Source organism: Passer montanus, unplaced genomic scaffold, assembly GCF_014805655.1.
Source record: "Passer montanus isolate IOZ18808 unplaced genomic scaffold, ASM1480565v1 scaffold30, whole genome shotgun sequence".
Lineage (NCBI taxonomy): Eukaryota > Metazoa > Chordata > Aves > Passeriformes > Passeridae > Passer > Passer montanus.
Window position 1 is genome coordinate 6,198,783 of NW_024367708.1, and position 21,623 is coordinate 6,220,405.

General features: G+C 35.3%; 1 protein-coding gene across 13 annotated transcripts in view; it reads right to left on the reverse strand.

Moving 5' to 3' along the window:
* The window catches only part of MYCBP2 (MYC binding protein 2), a 178,670-nt gene that overhangs the window by 84,355 nt on the left and 72,692 nt on the right, over positions 1-21,623 (reverse strand). For all 13 annotated transcript variants that reach the window (XM_039714668.1, XM_039714656.1, XM_039714660.1 and 10 more), the window contains 15 exons: positions 21,362-21,481; positions 20,621-20,702; positions 14,471-14,588; positions 12,758-12,962; positions 12,155-12,308; positions 9,334-9,506; positions 8,154-8,279; positions 7,930-8,057; positions 6,131-6,222; positions 5,120-5,254; positions 4,955-5,038; positions 3,597-3,693; positions 2,640-2,832; positions 1,752-2,026; positions 573-794 (listed from right to left, as the gene is read on the reverse strand). In XM_039714668.1, coding sequence (XP_039570602.1) covers positions 573-794; positions 1,752-2,026; positions 2,640-2,832; positions 3,597-3,693; positions 4,955-5,038; positions 5,120-5,254; positions 6,131-6,222; positions 7,930-8,057; positions 8,154-8,279; positions 9,334-9,506; positions 12,155-12,308; positions 12,758-12,962; positions 14,471-14,588; positions 20,621-20,702; positions 21,362-21,481 — 2,204 coding nt within the window. The remainder of the gene's footprint in view (positions 1-572; positions 795-1,751; positions 2,027-2,639; positions 2,833-3,596; positions 3,694-4,954; positions 5,039-5,119; positions 5,255-6,130; positions 6,223-7,929; positions 8,058-8,153; positions 8,280-9,333; positions 9,507-12,154; positions 12,309-12,757; positions 12,963-14,470; positions 14,589-20,620; positions 20,703-21,361; positions 21,482-21,623) is intronic.

A 21,623-nucleotide genomic window follows, 5' to 3' on the forward strand; every position in this document is an offset into this window, starting at 1 on the left:
TATTACCTTTATTATTTATCTTTTATCTTATTTCTTACTTCCGTAAATCAGTTCTAAAATATCACAACTGCAACAATACAGTATTAAAGAGCCCTTGATTAGGAAATTGTTTAATAACCTTTGCTAGAACAGTATGAACTGGGATTCCTTTATTGGCCTCCTTAAAAACTCCAGTTTGAGAAATGACTTTTTCTTACTAAGGTTGTGTTGACGCTTCCTCAAAACACCAAATCTATCTACATGTTTCTCCTTCTGATCACATGAAAAAACTGAAAAACTGCTGCAGAAGACTCTATGCAACAGAATACTACTCCAAAGGATATTTCTTCCAATTTAATATTCCAAATTGAGAACCATTCTGCTTAGACATTCTCCAAAGAAGAAAGAGTTGGAGTAGTTCAGACAAGAAACTGAAAATCGCAAAAAATAGTAAGTTTCTTAACTAAGCCTTTTAGAAAGAAAACACTTAGGTAAATTCATGTACATTTTTATCGAGCAAAAATGTGTAGATATATAACAGCTTTTTGTTGCAAAGTAGAAGAAATAATTAAATTTTTAGAATACATCCTAACCTGACTAAGCTTTTCCATGTGTGCTACCAGAAGAGGAAAGCGATGGGCGAGAGCAGAGTCATTCTCAGTGCTAACTTGTTTGACCATGGAGCGCAGCAAGGCCTCTCCATCGTAGGCAATGGGAAAGATGGAGGTCAGCTTCACGGAAGTGTGGCACAGAGCAGACATGACAGCTGCAAGGAGCCGACTGCTGGAGGTCTTGAAATTTGCTTCCTGGATATCCTAAAGACAGAAAAAGAAATTAACAGAATGGCACCACTGCATTGAAACAATAGAGAAACTACTTGAAAGGAACTTTCCAGCTTTACTGTAACTACTAAAAATAATTTCGAGAAAGCTTTTCTTTGAATTTTACATTATATTCCCTCATAAGCTTGAATTCAGATCTTCAAAATTGGAGTAATTAAAATTTCTTGGTTGGCATATTTTAAAGGCATATTTTAAAATAAACCCGTTTAATATTAAAGTTGTGGTATCCTTTGAAGACAAGGCTTTTCTTATAATTAACAATTATAATGAAACAACTTAATTAGAGTAATACATAAAAGAACAGAGTCTTCCTTGAAACTGTATATGCTAAATTAATCTTCATGCAAAGCAGAAGCTGTTTACATCTCACCACAAGCAATGCAGGCAACCAACTACACTGTTTAGATGTGGGATGCTCATTCACGATAAGCAAAAGAAGAAAGATGTTGATTATAGACAGTATTTCCAGCTGCTTCTCATGTACTTGGCTGGATCAGAACAGTGCAGTAGTGCTTAGTAATGAGGAATTACTCAAGTATTAGTGATAAAAAATAGTACATGGCTGCTCTTAGGCAACATGCAGCAAGAGTAAGCACATATAAATGCACAGCCTCAACACTGAAAAAGCAGGTGCTGACAGTTACCAGCACCACAAATTTTCTTCACTGTCCCACAGAGAATCTTAAAAGCTAAAGAAGACAAAGTTCCTAGGCTCTTACTGAACTACATTTAGAGAACACCCCAAACAAACAAAACCAGAAACAAATCCAATACCCAGTCATTTAAAAACCAATCCAAACCACAACAGAACTCAAGTCGTAAATCAGGATATATGCAAAAAATTAGTAACAGTTTAAAATACTACTTGGCTTCAATTTGAGCAAAAGGACAAGCTAAGCTGTTATATTTACTTGTGCCATTTTAATGTACCTGGTCCAAACAGTTCAGCAAGTCACAAAGACATGCCCACTGGAGAGCTGGTGTTGGATAGAATGAATGGAAGCAAGCTGTAAATGTATTATGGCATTCCTGAAGAACAGCTTCTAACAGACTGAGAGGCTGACTAAGATATCCTTGTGGATCATTGTCCAGCTTCACCATGCAATGGTCAACTCCTTCAGATAAAATTTTTCTCAGCAAGGTCCTAGTTTTTCCAATGCAATCTGCTAGTTTGCTGGTTTCTTCTACAACTGCCTTAGCTGTAGCTAGAAGATTACACAAAAAGAAGTATTAAATGTACAATAATGAAATATTTTCATGTTAGAATGTACATTTTACATGCAAATAGAAAAAGGGGGAATTCAGCAACATTGCTGAATCTACATTCAGAGAAGTTAATTCCAAAAGTAAAACAGTGAAAGGGTGTTAAACTTTATCAAAGAAACCTGAGCATTAAAAACTCCTACTTTTCTGATCTTTTATAATATATACTGCGATTTAATGAGCATTGTTAAAGTACAGGCATGAAAAACACATCTTTCACTGCGCTCATTGCCACAGCAAGCACCACGTACAGAAATGGAAAAAGACACAAACAGTCCAAAACAGCTCAACTGATAAGTCAAACAGGAAATTAACACAGGTTATGGTGTAAACATGTGCTACTGGTACTAGGATACTTAGTTATGCAGACAATTGAAAATTTCCTGTTCCTGACAACAAGTCTTTTAATTGCTCCAGTAAAACCATCTGTGTGAGCAGACCTATTTTATATCATATCTTACATGAATACTTAGATCAAACCATAAATATCCTGTACATTATTTGCTAATAAAGATAATAATAAATAAAAAAATAATAATGAACTGAGAGGAATACCTGATATTGGGTATATTTCACAGGTGTAGACCCTCAGCAATCTCAGGCAGCAAGTGCCCACAAAACGCAACCTTTCTAAATCCAGGAGAGTAGCAGTGTATTGGAAACCCTTCAGCCCACGAAGTTCTTCAACTCCCAGCACCAGTGTTGTCCAACTCCAGTGAAGAATGCTCAGTAAGGATTCAAAGCATTCCTATTTCAGCATATGAAGGATAGATACCAAAAACACATTTAATGTTAAAAAACAAGAAATGACAGCTCTGCATCAGTGTTAGACAAAAGGCTAAATAGCATCTATATTGATGTTTATTATGAAAACACATTTATGTCTATACACATCTACCATACAACACACAAATCCTAATTTGCTTGAGAATAAAAAAAGAAACCCATTGAGAATGCAGGGGACACTTCACTGTAATACCATATTATAATATTATGTGTGGAAGTCTCTCAGTTATTTAAAAACAAATGTAATGGAGACTTTTCAATAAGCTTCAACTGCTTTATCAACAGAAGAGTCCAACACCGAATTTTGACATAATACATTCTTATCATAAAGTATTATCAGGGCTGTCCTCACTTTGTTTTTAAACAGTTATGATCTGCAGGACCATAGCCACTACATGACATTTACAGTACTTGAAAGCTAAACAGAAGCACATGGCAGTTCACAAAAAAATCTGAGGATTTAAAAAATTTTGTTTCTACTATTATTTTATGTGGTCAGTAATTTCATGAATGTATACCTCAGAAAGCAAAATAAATGTATTTGGTGTTGAACACCAAAATGAAATCTTCAGAAAAAGTAAAAAAACAAAATATTCTTATCAGTGTACCTAACTTCTGCTGGAAAAAGCAAGCACAAAACTATCACTATTTCCACATCTGTATCTTTCAGTTTTCTAACCATGTATGAACTTGCAGGAAACACAGAAGATTCTGGATAGTACTCACAACTGAGACAGTTCTTGCAAAAGATCGCTTTAAAATATGTACGGGTTCACTAGTTTGCTGTTTTCCTTTGGATGCACTGCCATCACTTGTTGGCAACCTAGAAGAACAATTTTACAACGTAGTTGATTACAACGTAGTTGAAACCTCTAGCTTTTACTTTTAGTAGAATTTTGGGTTGGTTTTGGTGTTTTGTTTTGGTTTTTTACTTTTTAGAGTTTTTACTGTTTGTATTGTTCAAGTGGGAAAAAGAACCAAAGTGAAGAAAAGTTTTAATTCTCAAAAAAAGGTTCAGTTTCAACATAACTTCTTCCAGTTTCCCAGTCATTCTAGACCAGTAACCAAGTTTCCTGAATCCTCTCCAACTGGCAGTACTGTGACAACTAAAAATGAGGTTGGGATTTAATTACATGCAATTATTACTAGCATCTACTGTATTTCCTCAGACAACATCAAGATTAGAAATGTTATTCCTTAAAAGAACACTGGTTTTGTGAAGGGAAAATGTATGTGGAGGTTAAAAATACAGACAGCATCTATCACTGCAGCATCTTCCCTTTTGTTCTATTCATTGGTCTTCAGAGATCTCAAGGCTTGTTTGCCTTTTGACTACAGCCATCTCTCCACAGAAATCACCCAGATGAATTTGTCATGCTAGGACTTCATACACATCAAAATGAAACCTTCACCTAGAAGGACAGGGCATCTATGGAGAAAAACCTTAATGGCAGAAGTGAACTGTTCTGCAGAGGAATCTTGAAAAGGACATTCTTAGAAAGGACAAGAGAACTTTTATCAAAGAATTCTAAGTTTCAGAATCAGCGTGGAAGCCAGGGGAATTATATACACACACAATATATAAAATTTGTCATGTATCTATCTGAGGACATCTGCAAAATACACTATCAACACAGTGAAAGAGTTCTTGGTCATTAAAACATAACATTTATCAAGGCAATGATAAGTTTACGGTAACTTATTGTAAAGCACAGTTCATTGTTCATTTTGGCTTTGTTTCATTAACATAATCTGTTCAAGAGTATACAGCTCCTAAACTGAGGGCGACCAAACAGAGCACTTCCCAACTAGCAAAAAATATTATTAATGTTATTGTGAGATTGTATGGATGTAAATGAAAATCTCAAGACTCAAGCAGCATGACTGCAAGAAAAATAGCAAGGAAGTAAACGTGGGTATAATTTCATTACTTTTCTCAAAGGCACTAATTTTTCCCTACATTTTTCAGATACTGATTTTTTTCACTTAATACAGTAATATATTTATGAAACATGGTTATAATGAATTTAATATTCCTATTTAAAAAACACATCAGCAAATTGTTCCAGAGGTTAAAGTATTACCTGTATAGTAATTGCGGAATCTGCCCTGCATTCACGTCTGTACCATTATTTGATTTCTTAGAACTTTTAAACTGAAATACAACACTGAAAGAGAAACAACCTAGTTATTATTCAAGTCCCATTAGAGCTCCTCTTTTTCAATAAAAATATAGAAAAAAAATATACCCATCATCTGTAGTAATAGAGGCCTGTCCATGAGATCCACAATCACTGCTAGGTCCTGACACTCTTGCCCAGGCTACATACCACCAGCCAGCTTGCAGGAGAACTGGCTCATCAAACATCATTGCATATTTCTCTCTGGGAGAAGTAAATTTTGGAAAATGTTAGCTGTTAATTATTTTTATGCTTGCTTCTAGCAAATTACACCCTAATTATTAAAAGAAATTGAGAAGCAATGGTATTAAGTTGTATCTATTTATATTCAAAACCCAAAACTTTCTGATCTAAAAATTTTAATCTAAAAATATTGTAGTAATTAAAAATAATTCAGGAGGACGTACAAATGCCTGAGTTGTGCTTGATCTTGAATTGTGAACAATTGTATCAATGCCAAACAGAGTGAGAAGACATTAAGTTAAATTAACTTAAATAAACCTAATTACATATAATATACAATACTGCAAGCAAAGTATTAATTATAAAGTACTAAGTAATACTGATTTCAGAAAATGTTTGCAAATGACAAGAACTTATACATGAATTCTTAGTAATTACAATAAGCATTAAAGAAATTAATAGGATATATATTTAGGGGATTGATATATAAGATTTAAACCTGAAAGAATTAATCACATATCATTTGAAATTTAAATTACTTCATTACAGAGAACAAAAAAACTGCTACAACATGGATAAACCAAAACATATGCACAAAAGAGCTGCTACAATACTGTCTTATGGTCTCAACACAGGAAGATGGTATTTGAGTTGGATTTATACGAGAGCAAAAATTTGATTATTTTTCTTCTTTTAATTTAAATACCTTATTGTTTTGGGGATGTATTTTGTGTTTTACTATTTCCCTTCACGCATCAAGTGTTTTACATCACTTGCTACAAAATTCTAATGATGTAGACCATCTCTGCTCGTATTTAAAGTGATACTAAAATGTGTACAGGAAGGTAAAAATAAAGATCAAGAAGCAGGTATAAGTAGGCAAGCTACATGTCTTACCTGGCAGCACAGTCATATGCTAAGACATCTGTCTCAGCAAGGAGGTCTCCATCTGTCTCATGGTCTCCCCCATCTGGACCCAATTCAAACAACTGGTGAAGTAAGAAAAAAGGTAAAATTATGCCTTAGGTGTTAGAAACCCCATAATGCCACTTTTTCTTGTCTAGCATCCTGGAAATTGTCTATTACTCTTCCTTCCCAAAAATAACTGCTACTTGGTATCACTGACAGGCAAAACCACATTTGGAAGTCAGGCATTAAGTGCTAAGAAATAGCAGTTGACACTGACCTCTCAGCCTTATGTCCAGATACATTTTTAAGTGGAGAAACTCCCTAAATCTTGAGAACAAGACAAAAGCAGAGCATCTAAAACTTGGGCAGAAGTTGCAGGTTTTCCATCACCGACTGAAATGCACTATATAAACATAAGATATACTCAGCTTCTCTGTAAAGGGACAGCTTGACAGTTCAGCACAGACAGTCGATGGAGTTATAAACCGTTGGTGACTGGGACAAAACATGATACCTAAGAGAGGTTTGTTTTCTTACTTATAAATAATTTCTACAGTTTGATGATTTTGAAAAAGGACCACAATACATGTCTCTGATTTCTCTTACAAACACCTATTTAATACACAGCTTATTTCTGGCAGGACTGGCAGATTGTATCTTGGCTATAAGCGAATCCTAAACAAACTGAAAATATAATGTTGGAGCACTAACATTATATACATATAACATATATAAATACCTCTGGTATTTAGAAGGTGTGATTAACGTTAAGTTTTTTGGCTGTACTTATTTGCAAGTCTCAGTCATTATGTTAAACTAGAATAAAGTGCAACTACTTATTTTGGATTTCCTGTTGGCTTAGGCAAATGTTACTGCTAAGTGTGCCATCCATTTCCCTAGAACAAATCTCAATACCTATTCATCTGAAAATAGAGGGAGAAATTTCAATAATGATAAGTAACAACAATAACATGTTCTGAATATACAAATACAAACATCTAATAGAAATCTCAGCTATAACAACTTTCACCAAAATCCTTATCAAGTGTAGGATCAGAGAACACTCACACAAAACCAGAGCTCTTACACCAGTGTGTGTTCCTGTGAAATTTATTTATTCAAAGCCAGATTTATTTATTTTAAAATAATCAGCACACATGCTCCACCCATAATCATGCCTACATTTGGCGCAGTTAATTGTATTTGGTGCCATTTGCTCTCAGCTGAAGGATCCTAGCACAGAAGCTATCCAGACAGTAGTTTGACAAAAGTGGCAGGGAAAGTGGAAAGCCATGGCTCCTGATAAGGATTCTTTTTCTGCTTTTGAGAACAACTCCTCATGCATCACACAGGATATAATTTTAACCTGAAGCCCACAACACCAATTTTCTGCTGGTGGACCTTGGAGCTTTGTGTAGATCACAGAACCATTCAGACCACTAAAATACCTGCCCAAGATACTCCTAGGATGGCACAGCTTTTAATGAAGGTAAGAATTTAATTTTAATTATTTAAATATTAAATTATTAAATAATTAAATTATTTAATTATTTAAATTATTTAAAATTAATTATTTTATTATTTAAATTATTAAGGGGCCAATTTAATGAAAAGTAAGAATAGTAATTCACAGCTCTCTACTTCATCCACTGTGCCTGCATAATGCTTTCCACATACAGTAAACCACCCATTCATCAAGAAATAAAAATAATCATGGTTTTAGACAACATTACTGAAAATTGTGATTTTAAGATATAGTATTGGTTAAATAAAACAAAAACTCCTACCTTTATTTTAGCAGTGTATTCACCTCTACCACCAAAAAGACCAAGACCACCTAGCAATATATCTGTATCAGCACAGAAACGGATAGCTTCTACTGAGTGGGCTGAATAACCCCAGCCTCCTCCATGACCTGCAGAAAAAAAATCCCAACAAAAATATAATTAATCTTAGTCTGCTGTTCTGCAAGCTGATAAGCATGTGCTAAGAAATTTTAGTGTGTACCTACTTTCAAATCTGTTAACAACACTATAGTCTTCTTTAGAATAAACTTTCATTACTGCTTGAGTCTCTTCTTCTGTATTTGCAACACCCATTTTTAAGTCCTGCATAGCAGCCAAAGTATCAAGGCAACCTAAAAGAAAGCAAAACCATAAAGAACCCAAATTCTCTCACTGCTGATTATAATAATTGAATTAGAAATTAATACTAGTTATGAAAATCAAAGCAATCTAACAGTTTTGTCCCAACACCATACATATGCTACCAAGTAGCTTTATACTTTTGATTAGGTTAAGGGTCACTGCTGCAGAATCTCAAAGGCTGGCTGATGAACATAAACTTCATTTATTATCTAGAATAATGAACAAATGTGATTAAACCTACTCTGAAACTTTTCCAATGGCAAATAAATCACCAGTAATATTTTTTTCCTGTCTCCACAAAATATTACCCAAAAAGAGTTGAAGTAGGAACTGAATTACAAGCAGATTTCAAAGTCTTCACAAAAGGTGTTTTGTTTCATACACAGAAGTACCTAACACTCCTTACTTTGACACAGACACAAAAAAGTGCTGTTCAAGTTGAAAGTTACCACATCTCTAGCACACAGTCAAGTGAGCAGGTCAAGGAACAGATGACTTATCATAATCAGTGGTCAAGTGAGTCAAAATAACTGGGTATGTTGCAAATGGCCAGGTTATACATAACCACAGTGTACTTAGATTTTGCATTTTTACATTAGAAAGAAATTATAAAAGGAAGTAATAGTTTTCTTAGTGACTCATTATACAAAACTGCAAAGATTTTATGTACTGCATTTACTTTAAAGTAAGTTATTGAAGGCAACTTTTTTCCAGGCTTGAGAGTTATTTTTTTTGAGATTCCATGTTAAGAGTACTAACTTTATCCTGCGGACTTTCCAAAAATACAATCTAGAAAGGTCTTTTACTTTATTATGTAGTCACCTAACAAGTTTCACCAGAACTCTAAAATTCTCTAATATCATTAAGATGGCAGAAGATAACTAGATCAGCCAAATTATAAAAGTTAAGAGGAATGGTGAAAGACTACAAAGTGAAATTTTAACTGAAAAAGTCAGGAAGTTTTTAGATTACAATTTGTTTATACACTAAGTTATGTTACTTTATTTCATCTAAGGTTCTGACTCATGAACTATAAATGCATACCTAGAATATGCAAAGCTGCATGAGATCTGGTGGTTAGAGCTTTGGAACCTGTTGGCAGAGCAAGTTCTGGACTCAAAATACTACACCGGGATTGCATGTCTGGAGCTGAAGGAAGCCTGGAATCAGCAACTACTGCATTGTAACTCCACAGTTCCCTGGCATTTGGGCGAAACCTACAGCAAGACAAAACAGAATGAACAAAACCTGTCATCTACTGAAAAAATACAAAACTTTACCAACAATTACATTTTTAAGATATTTAATGTAAAATGCATATGTGCTCATATAAACTCTTGAAACGGAGCATCACTATTGCAAATACATGAAAATTTTACTAGCTTAACACTCTAGCAAATGAAGAGATACAAAAGCATTATTATACCTTAAGTCAAAAAGTCATATTATGGGTTTAGAAATTCAAAAAATATTAAGACATTTCTCAAAATTAACAAATGGTTAAAACAGCATTATCTATTTAGAAGCATGAAGTAACTAGTAAAGCACTAAACAGAATGGCAGATGTGCTCAAAAATTTTAAAGATGTCAAGCGAAAGCAAAAGGCTTAACTTCAAATAAGAGAAAAATTCTTGAGGAATCCAATGTATTTTGTTTGGGCTTTTTTAAATGGGTAACATCACCTCATGAGTTTTTAAGGGATTATAAAAAAGGGCAGCATAAACAAGGGAATACAAAGACTTTTGATAATATACATTAACACATCAAAAAAAAGAAAAGGAAATCTCTGAAACAACTATGTAAAAGGAAAAAACAGTAAGAAGACGTAAGTCTATGGAAGTGTTCTGAAGAAACACAAAATTAATTTCCACTTGCTACACCTTCAAAAATCTAATGGACAAATAAATAGTTTTAACCAAAAATATTAAAGGGCACCATATATATTCATGATTTTACCAAAATTTATACACATGTGACATTTCACAACCACTTGAATTTCACTAAGAGATTGAGTCACAAAGCTTTGAAGAAATGTTTAAGCTGCACATCATCAGAATGTTGTCTCTGTACAAGAAACTGAATCCATCACTTAAATAGGCATGAATCAAAATGTCCAGAAATAATAATATACCAAGTATTTAACTACTAATAGGCATATTTCTTAACATGTCTCTTCTTCAGACTGTTTTAGTATTTTGTATTGAACAAGAATGGGATATAACAGAGAAATAAATCTGTACAGTCTCAGAAAAACCACTCTCCAGTTAAGTATTTAAGCTCTGGATTTAGTTCTAAAGTCCCCAAAGTACTACAAGACAGTAAAATATCTCAATTCATGCTTACCCACAATATCTAACATGTGACTTTTTACTTCCTCAATAAAATAACTATTTTATTGTCTTCAAGTTGAGCACCTTTACCTTGCTTCCCCTGAAACTTGCTCCATTCCATGGCCATCAATAACTGCTTATTGCACAAATTGTGTCTTTCAGTGGATTTAAACATGCTGAAAATATAGAACTCTAAGGGATGTGGGTGCTAATTTAAGTAAGAACTGAACCAGTGAGATTCAAACAACCCTGCAGATGTGCAAAATTCAGAAGTACAACCATCCAAGGCACCTCCTACATTATACAGAAATGTGCCTGGCAAACACATGCTTCGATGTTAATTGGCTGTTAAGTACTTGAATCTCAATTCTGAATGAAGACATCCAAAGTAAGATACAAGTAACTTTTAAAGACATGATCCTATGAGAGAGACCATCTTTACTGCATTCCCATGGCCATCAATAACTGCTTTATTGCACAAATTGTGTCTTTCAGTGAATTTAAACATGCTGAAAATATAGAACTCTAAGGGATGTGGGTGCTACTCTTATTTCTAATCTCAGCGTAATTTAAGTAAGAACTGAACCAGTGAGATTCAAACAACCCTGCAGATGTGCAAAATTCAGAAGTACAACCATCCAAGGCACCTCCTACATTATACAGAAATGTGCCTGGCAAACACATGCTTCGATGTTAATTGGCTGTTAAGTACTTGAATCTCAATTCTGAATGAAGACATCCAAAGTAAGATACAAGTAACTTTTAAAGACATGATCCTATGAGAGAGACCATCTTTACTGCATGAATGCTGGCTAGATGGTTCCTTGCATCACTCTAACTTGTTTTGTGTTCAAACAATTTAAATATCATTAAGCTCTTGAACTCAGATGGAAGTTGAGATTTCTCTCCAAATCCTAGCTAACATAGCTTTTAAATTGTTATAGAAGAAATGGATGCTATGATTCTATGTTGGAACTAAGGCTTATTATCTACGTTTGCTCAGACTGCTCCAAAGACTGAAATAAATAAAATTAGTCTGAACATCTATGCCATCTAAATAAACACCTTTATTCTGACCTCCTAAAATGCGACAACTGAAAAGAATACCATTGCTCTACCCCTTCTCAAGTGATGTTAACCACTAATACGTGACAGAAGAATAATAATTTAAGACACACACATAAGGCATGGCAGCTGAATGTGGCAAGGAAATTATTCAGTCAGGTGTCAGGTAGATGGAGGAAAGGGATTTAAGAGAGTAAAGAAACAAAACCGATTTAAAACCCCAAAATATTATGAGACTGGAATGAGAATGATGCCAAAAAGGATAGAAATTTTAAAAATGCAGGCAAGGAAACATGTTTGTTTTGGGCTTACTTGAACAAAGCATCTAAAAGTGTGAAAAAATATTTATGGAAGAGTAAAAATTATTTTTCATTTACATAGAAAATAAATATAATCAAATCTCCAGCCCTGCACAATATTTTAAAAAGCATTTATATATTACTATTTTAATAGCTATAATCCACACTTGCCTCCAAATAACATCATAGACAGGATCCAGACACACACCAGAACCTTGAAGGTCTTCCTGCTCAGAATCATTGAATGTTTTGCAACTGCCATCTACTTTGTTTATCAGAAGACATTTAAAAGGAGGAGGCTCTGATATTGAAGCTGGTACCAAACCTAGATCAGGGAGCAAAAAGAGCAAACACCACTCATTAATGCTTCATGCTTAGAAAATGCCACGTTATACAGTAGGGAAGAACTGATATACTGCTACAACAAAAACATAACTGGTGGCAAGATTTAAATGCCAGTGAAGGTTAGATTTTCCCATTATTTTTAATTAGAACTACCTTTCTAAAGAAAGATCATCACATGCAGTAAAACTAGAAGGCAAAAATATTTTCAGTCCTTCCATTATGAAGGTTAGACTTTCCCATTATTATTTTTAATTAAAACTACCTTTCTAAAGAAAGATCATCATATGCAGTAAAACTAGAAGGCAAAAATATTTTCAGTCCTTCCATTAATGTTTTTGACTTGTTGCTCCTCTATTGTTTACATAACTGAACTCACTTTCTTGTCTAGTATTTCTATAAGCATTTAAAATAATATAGAAGAGTTCTTGCCTATTATATGCCTGCTTGCAAATATCTCTGATGTAGCAAGCACATGAGAATTAATGAGAGCTTCGTCGATCCGGAGGAAAGTCTGGTCTCCACTTGCTCCAATCCATGTAGCTTTGCGCCCATATTTGGAGCCTATGTTAGGCATAGGTGCTGGTTTTGCATTCCAGTAGGGCATATCCAGAATTGGTCTGCCAAGCTGACCTTTCTGTAGGAAGAATGCAGGAATCAGTAAGTGACACTAATAGTTCATCTCAAAGATGGATAAATTACTTCCATAGTTCTATCACACAAAACTGGTAAACTGGAAGAGAATTTACCACAAAACTACCCTCAAAATGCAATGGCTGCTCCAACTGAAGTGTTACACATTTATACAAGGAACAAGTTACTGACAGATATACTCCTCCTTTTCAGATAGGTTTTTGAGTAAAGGTTTTGTTAAATACAACTCAAACTATGATGGATAGCCCTCCTCTCCATCTTCAGAATCAAATGTAAAAGCATTGTTTTCCTACAATGTTCAATATCTGATTAATGTTTAATGTCAGTGCTAAACAAGGAACAGATTCATAAGAAAAAAGATTTATATTCAGATATATCCAGATAGACCATCCAAGTTCCATTAAATTCTGAACTTATATGGACTAAGTTTTATACAGCAAATACCTCTTAAAAGTACCTAGAAATCAATTAGCACATCAAAAAAACCCATTAAAAACAGCGCCTCAGCAAGCACTTCTGCACATGCTCATGAACACTTATCTGGAGACCTAGGGCTTTACCTCTATGTACAACTAGTTACCGAGATGGACCAACAGCTCATATACTGCACCTAAGTGTGCAGAAAGAACTGCTGCCAGAAACCTGCTCATGCTCCATCTACCTCCCTCAGGCACAGAAAATGCACTGCATGCCAATAAAGTTAAAATTATTACAGAAAATAAAAATGTATATACAGCAAATGTCTTCTGTTGGGCACGTTACTCATCTCTCTTCATGAAAACATAAGTAAACTTCGTGAAGACATTTTCAAGTAATATGTGGTAAAAAGATTGTAGAAGTGGAAATTTCTCTTCTGTTTTGTCTGGCAGTACATAATTTTTAAAGCATGTAAAAATAGCTCAGTACTTATACACTACAAGGGGCATCTTTGCAAACACAGGAAGGCACAAAGGGGAGAAAACAATATTAAATTGTAAATATTTGTTTAGTAAATATAAGAATGGATTCTACATGGACATGAGGAAATATACACAACGTGGATACGAAAGAAGGCCACTGGAGTTGTGCTGTGCTGTACTGAGCAATAACTCCTCCCCTCAAGTGTAAGCAGAAGTTCTGAAACTCATTGCTGTTTCTATGGAAGAACCCAGGACACTTTTTCTATCAAATAGAGACAGGTAATAGAATAGGCAACATTTACTTGGAACCAAGCTTGAAACAGTAAGAGTTTGAGAAACCTAGTGCACCTTATAAAATAACACTGTTTTAAATCACCATCTTCATTCAATATAAAAAAAACTCCAAGAATTCCTGGCATCATGCTTTTCTAACCAGAAAATATTAAAGGCTACATTTTAAAATATAACAGGTGTTGAAGACATGCAGAAGTCATGCACAGTTTTATTGGAGCAAGTATAAGCAGTCTTGAAAGGTCTCTGAACAACACATGAACTACTAGCTTATTCCCATAAGCAAGTAACATTTCCTTACTGAGAAACTTCCAAATGTGAAAACCTGGCCATCCATTAAGAGAATAGCTGTGTGGTTGCTCCCAGCAGTAACTTGTGTACTAGGACCTGGTAATGCTTGCACCAAAGTGGGACATCCCCTAGATAAAAATAAATTAACTCTATGTCAATACATGGTCACGCAGCATTTAAAACATACATTAGTATTTTAAGTATTACAATTGCTGTGAAATATATTCACTACATTCACATACTATACAAAGTTAGAGCCGAGAATCATCTTACATATTAAACCAACACAGGTTTGCAAGACTGCACCAGAGAGTTAAGTTATGCTCTTCTGTTACAGGGAAACAGATCAAGAACTCTCTCTTCAGTTAAACTCAGGAATTAGCATAGAATGAGAATTATTAATTTAATATATAATTCTAGAATTACAGATGTGTAGATACAGTAACATATAAATGTGTGTATTTTTGTATGAATACAAAATATATTGCAATGAAATGTAGCAATAAAATATGTTCAGAGAACTCTACTTAAGCACTTAAAAAAGTAATTGAAGCCTTACTCCAGTACAGTTACCAGAAGCAATATTGCTACAGCACTCTCAAGATCACTGGCTAGGGAATTATAAAAGAAATAAAGGTCTACTCCTCTCCATCAGCTCCTCTCCCATCAAACTCAGACTCAATAAAGAACAGACTTCTCCAAACTCTTTTCCAAAGAGATATGAAAAGGTCTAATCCATTTGTCTCCCAAATATGGACAGACATAAGAAAATAAACTTTCCATTTCAGGAAAAATGAAGAGGAAAAAAATGACAGGGTTTTCAAGATGCAAAGAAAGAAAACTTGTACTGATGACTTGGAATGCAAACAGCATAAAAGATAAAAAGTATGAGACACTAACATTTTTATTTCAATACCAACAAGGAGAACAGAAACATACAAGACTTTCAATCACATAATGAATGTCTACCTAGACTTAATATTTCCTGTGGAGTTAAAGAATTGTGAATTTGAAGAACAAGTTATTCTCAGATAATTTTATGTTTGGAAACTGGCCTCAGAGTTATACAGAGGATCACAGCACTATGTGAACTTACTTTTAAACACAGCCTTTCAAAAGTAGGGTAATTTAAAATAAGAATAGGTTGTTTTATACTGGAATAGAAAAAAGGCCAGCCCATAGTTACCTACTGATTGTTTAGCAGCTGATGTGCTAAAAGATGGCTCATCTCAAAGTTCTGATTTTGGCTGAATTGCAAGTAAAATAGAAGTCAAGAAAGTATGAGGAAGGTGAAGCATCACGTTCAGCGAAAAAGAGTAGATGGGAAGATGTGAACATACAAAAATGTGGAACAGAGAAATGCAACATGAAGATAAGTTGATAACCTAAAGAAGGATGAACACAGGTATACAGAAAAAGTATTCTTTGGTGATAAATGTAGCTTTCAGTGGGCGACCAGTGAAGATGGAGGGACTGAAGGGCAGAATAAAATTAAGTAGAGGATATACAACATGACACTCCTATTTAGGTGCTTATCTTGAGCTACAGGCACATAGATTTGGACATCACTATGATTATACACAGAGCATAGTTTAGCAGCACCAATGATGAAATTTAAAAAAAAACACCTTTACATTTGTCTCTCATTAACTTTAAGGAAACTCAAAAAGGCATCAAAACATAAATAAAACATAACTAGTAACTAATCCAAAACCACCCCTATTAAAAAGGAAATATTTTCATCATAAGGTTTTTCTTCCTCTTTCTTGAAACTATGGTAGCTGCAGGCATGGAATTATCAATCGCATCTTTATTACAAAAAAAACCAAAAAACCAAACAAAAAAACCCAGTGAATATTTCACCTTTTAATGCTTAAAGCTAAGCTACTATCACCAAAACTACATCTTTATTACAAAAAAACCCAAACAACCAAACAAAAAAACCCAGTGAATATTTCACCTTTTAATGCTTAAAGCTAAGCTACTATCACCAAAACTATCTTTCTGTTCTTCCAACTGAATCTATCAGCAATATTATATGAATGCTGTGTTTGATAGCCTCTTGGCAACAGCAGAACAAAATCTAATGAGCAACTAATGCAGAAAGATGAAATACATTACCCTCTTAAATAGCTTTTTCATTATGATCACCCAACTTTTGGAATGGCCAACTACAGTCTATCAATTCATTTAGAAATGAACAGGAAAAAAAAAAAAAGCAAGATACTTAACTACATCATAAAATAAACATGAATTGCAAAAAACTAGTTTTCACTTCATAAAAAGAAGAGGGATTAAAAAAATATAGTAGACAGTTTGACTAGTGCACATAGAATTTAAAACCTGTGATACTACTGAGTATTTCCCTATCTCCCTGAAACTCAACACAGGAAAGCTCAGAACAGACACTGGAGAGTCTGAGAGACGCTGGGCAAAGTTTTAACAATAAAAGTTTCTCAAAGAATCAAAGAAAACAAGGACTATTCTTCTGGGATGGAGTGGAAAGACATGCTGGTGTCAAAGTCACAGAACGTTTGGTCAATCACAGAAGACCAACCTCAGCTATAGAGAAATTAACCTGAGATCCCCTGGGAAAAAGTAACAACTGCTGAATAATTGAGCAGATGTACACACATCAGCTAAAACTCAGGATCCTGAGGAAGGTCCAGATTCACATTCTGGCTGTCCACACAGAAACTCTCTTCCATCCCAAAGGGTAAGTATTTCTCAGAACAATTGTAGTCTTTGAAAATGCATCATGCATGACCTGTTCGAACAATCGCTGTCCGTGGTACTCAGGCAGCCAAGAGCTGCCCGCCAGCTCTCAAAACATGTCACTTGGGGCAGCTGACCGTGGTGCTGCAAACACGGTTCACTGGGAAATGTTGTGTAGCGGGTAAGAGGAAACCAGTAGCAACTTCTGTCCATTGCAAGCAGAGTTGGGCAACTTTTTTACAGAGAAAATGGAGATTTTTGTATTTCGGAAGTGACTCCATTTTAGAGGAAATCTGGTGAAAAGATGTAAATATGACCTGCACTCCACCACTGGAGTAAAATAATCAGAAAATACACCTAGAAACGTGATCCTAACAAACAGATAATGGAATGCCTTTTTTTTCCCCCCTGGAGTTACTAATAGAAAATAATCTCTATTCTTTATCTTCAAGTGGAACATAGAAGGTCTGATTGGAGTGGGGAAAAAAATCTCTATTCTTTAGAAAATTTTCTATTCTATAGAAAATAATCTCTATTCTTTATCTTCAAGTGGAACATAGAAGGTCTGATCAGTTTTGGATTATGTTACTGTTGAACCTTTGGAAGCAAAATCCTATCAAGATAGGATACCATATCACTTCAGTCATTCCATTTCTGGAGCTTGACTGTCAGGTCATGCACTTGTTACTGGAGTGCTGAAGTTAAGTTTGTACAAAAAAATGCAGACAAATTTTGAACAGTAACAGAAAGATCCTGGAGTTTTAACTTCCAGCTTCTTGAGGGAAGCATCAGCAACAAATACATTTTGCTTACCTGAGCACAATACATGCTATTTGTCACCAAGACTAGATACTGCAAAGCATTTCTTGCTTCCACTGAGTTTGTATTCACCAGCATCTAATTTGAGGAGAATATAAGCACAGACTGACAAATCTTTCATGTAGCTTATCAACATCTGCCACTGTGGATGTTACAACAAAAAGCCTACACAGGCTAATTTAATGGTTCCAGCTTACTGATAGGGCATGTAATCTACCTCATTCCTGCTGAAGTAGAGGAAGAATTTGTGATGCTTACAGTATTATTTTGGAAGAGTCTACAATCCCCTTAATTAAGGAGCAAGGCATGTCTGAATGGGTGTTCAGAATTTAAAATACTTGAACACTTTCAAGACTTTTAAAAATATAGTCTCATAACTGAATCTTTACACTTCAAGTCAAAAGCCTCTGAAAGGATGCCTTTTTTTCCTGTCCTTTTTTCTCCTTTCTCTGTCCCAGAAATACAGTAGCGTATCAGTTCCTGAATTCAGAAGATGATGCTCTTCCTGAGGTCAATACAGGCAATGTGACACACTGCATGACTGACATACCACTGACCTGGCAGGAGCTGGCCATCTGAGCACCACTGCATCCCAACTGAGGTGGAACTCTGCATAAGGATTCCCTGTTTCCTTCTCTGAATCCCTTACTGTGAGGACAGAGGAGAGATCTCTACTTAAAGCTGGAAAAAGAAGTACATCAATGAAGAAATTATAATTTGAATGATGGTGCTAAATAGAAATATAGTACTACAGCCAGTTCTCATGCATAGGACATACTCCAAATTTCTTCAAGGCTTTTTTCAGACACTTCCTAGGTCTGATGTAGAATGATACAAAGGTCTGTGCCACACCACTGGCACCTCCTCAGCTTCTACTTCTAGTCAAGTACTATCCTTCAGCACAAGAATTTTCATATTCTCCTTTAGGATCTCACTTGGAACTATTACTGGTCTTCATCCAGTTTCTATCTAAATAAGCAACAGATGTAGGGTTTACTACCTGAAATACTGACAAATACAGCAGATATCTGCAGATATCTCTGAAACCCTTCTGAAAAGCCAAGTGATTTCATCTAAGTTAGAAATAGGTGACATTAAGTTACCAGTACAAATGACACTGCTATGTGTACCTCTTCAGTTTTGAATACAGAAACTGGCCTTTTACTAACAGCAACTTGAATTGCTAGTTTAAGCCATTGTGCCTTGGAACCAATACCCAAGAATTACCAGGAAGGAAAAACAAAGCACTTGTCTGCAATATGACTCTATCATAGACAGAAACCCAGACTGCATTCACCAGTGTAATGCAAACAAATGTAGCAGTTCAGAGACTACTACCAGGCACAGCAGCCAATACAAGGCATTATTTCCAGTATACTTTCTTCCCTCTCCCGCTTTGGCATAGTGAATCCAATGCAAGTTTTAAGACGATGAAGATTTCTTCAGGAACTTGACAAAAGAAAGGGTTTTGAAGTCTCCAAAGAGATTAGAAGGATAGATCTTCAGTAACTTTCACCTGACTGCTACAAGAGAAACAAGAGAACTGAAGACATGTCATGGATGCTCTGCTCTGTATGCCTTCTACATAAGGATACTGAGCATTACATACAAAGTCTCAAAGACTCCTACTACAGAAACCTTCATTGTGTGCATTATATGGCATATGTACATGTCCAAAGACCTAAATCACATTTCCTTTTATGGCAGGACAATGTTTTTTTATTTACTTTAATGAAAAGATGTGACTCTAAGCATGAGATACTAAGGGTGAGATTGAGCTTCACATTAAAGGCATCTATATTTAATTATCCGTGCTCTCACTGTAGTCAATGGAGATCGGGTTTACAGAGCTACTAAGCACACCACAACTAAAGCATGTAATACCTCTCCATGCTCTGGTGATTTCTCTATTTCCACTGACCACAAAGAAAGCACACATCACTCTTCTACCAACACCCAAAACAAGTGACTACAAAATGCAGCTGAGACCAAAGCTTAGGGACTTCATTTGGGAGACAACTGATGACGAGAAAATGAGACTTCATCATAACTGAATTGAGATTAGCTCAGTTGGTCAGAGCATAGTGCTAGTAACACCAAGGTTGTGGGTTTGATCCTTACACAGGCCATTCACTTAAGAGCTGGACACAATCTTTGTGGGTCCCTGCCAACGCAGAACATTCTGTGATTCTGTGAATATTCTGTGAACTCTAATCACCGATTTAACAGGAACAAGTTCATAGATTTACAGTATCATACTATTTCAATTATTGCATATGTAGTATTTTACAGAAATAATGAAATCTTAACGAGGCATCAATGTAATTCTCATAGATGCAGGGAGAATTAAAGAGACAGAAGTCTTTCAAACTATTATCAAAGCAATGCTAATAACTACGCACAGAAAATTTCAAGCATTAAATAAATTACTTATACAGTACAAGAGTGCTGTTATTGCATCAATATTCAGGGGTTATAGGGAGTAAATGCACTACAAGAGCTCTTCAACTTTATTTGGTCTGTATTTGAATTTTCACACTTGCTAACTACAGAGAGTCAGAAATTTAGCCATTTCTTATGCAGCAGTACAGTAATACACAATCACATCCTTTGATTACCAGCTTACCTGGAATTAACATCACCATGTCCAAGCTGACCATGCTGCCCATATCCAAATGTGTAAACATCACCATTTTCCATCAAAACCACTGAAAAACAACAAAATATTTAGCTGACATACACACATGACATGGCACTGCACCAGTCCTAGTTACCCTTCTGAGTAGCAGGTTATGATTCCCAAGTGATCCAGATCAGATTCCACAACCCATAACAATGAGCAGGAGTATGCAGATGTAGAGGTCTGCAGGAGTAGAGCTCTGCCATGCAGATGTTTTAAATTGACTCCAAAATTGCTTACAAGCTCTGATGTTACTCAGTATATGATACTTATAGCACTTTTCACTACTGAAGGACAGTGAGATGCCTATCATTGCTGGAATAAGGGAGGTGATGTGAGGATTTGGGTGGAGATCTTACTTTAGCCTGTAATAAAATGGCATAAAATATGTCAGGGAAAGTTTAGGCTGGCTATTGGGAAAAGCTTCTTCATCCAGAGGGTAGCTGGACACAGCAATAAGCTCCACAGGGAAGTGGTCACAGAAGCCTGACAGTTCAGGAAGTGTTTGGACAATACTCTTAGGCACATGGTGTGATTCTTTGAGACAAATGACCCTGCCATGTTTTCAACTTTTAGCATGTCTGCATACATCCATTTTAAAAATTGAACACAAAGCAGTGAAGACACATAGGACAACTTCAAAAAAAATCCCTCTATTACAATTAACATTGATTTATTTGTTTTTACCTGAATGGTGAAATCCACAACTGACTTGTACAGCTCGCAGCTCACAGTCAAAGCGGACAGCCCCTGGTGGATATGTTGTGATTTTGCTGGCATCCTTCTCACCTCTTTCTCCACTTCCATCTATAAATAAGACTTAAAATTATATACTATGCATTCTAATAAAGTTATATCAGAAGAATGAACAGAACAAGAACAGTAACTTCCCACTCCACCACTTGTAAGGTAGAAGAAAGAACTCACAGAGCAGCAAAAGAGCTCAAAA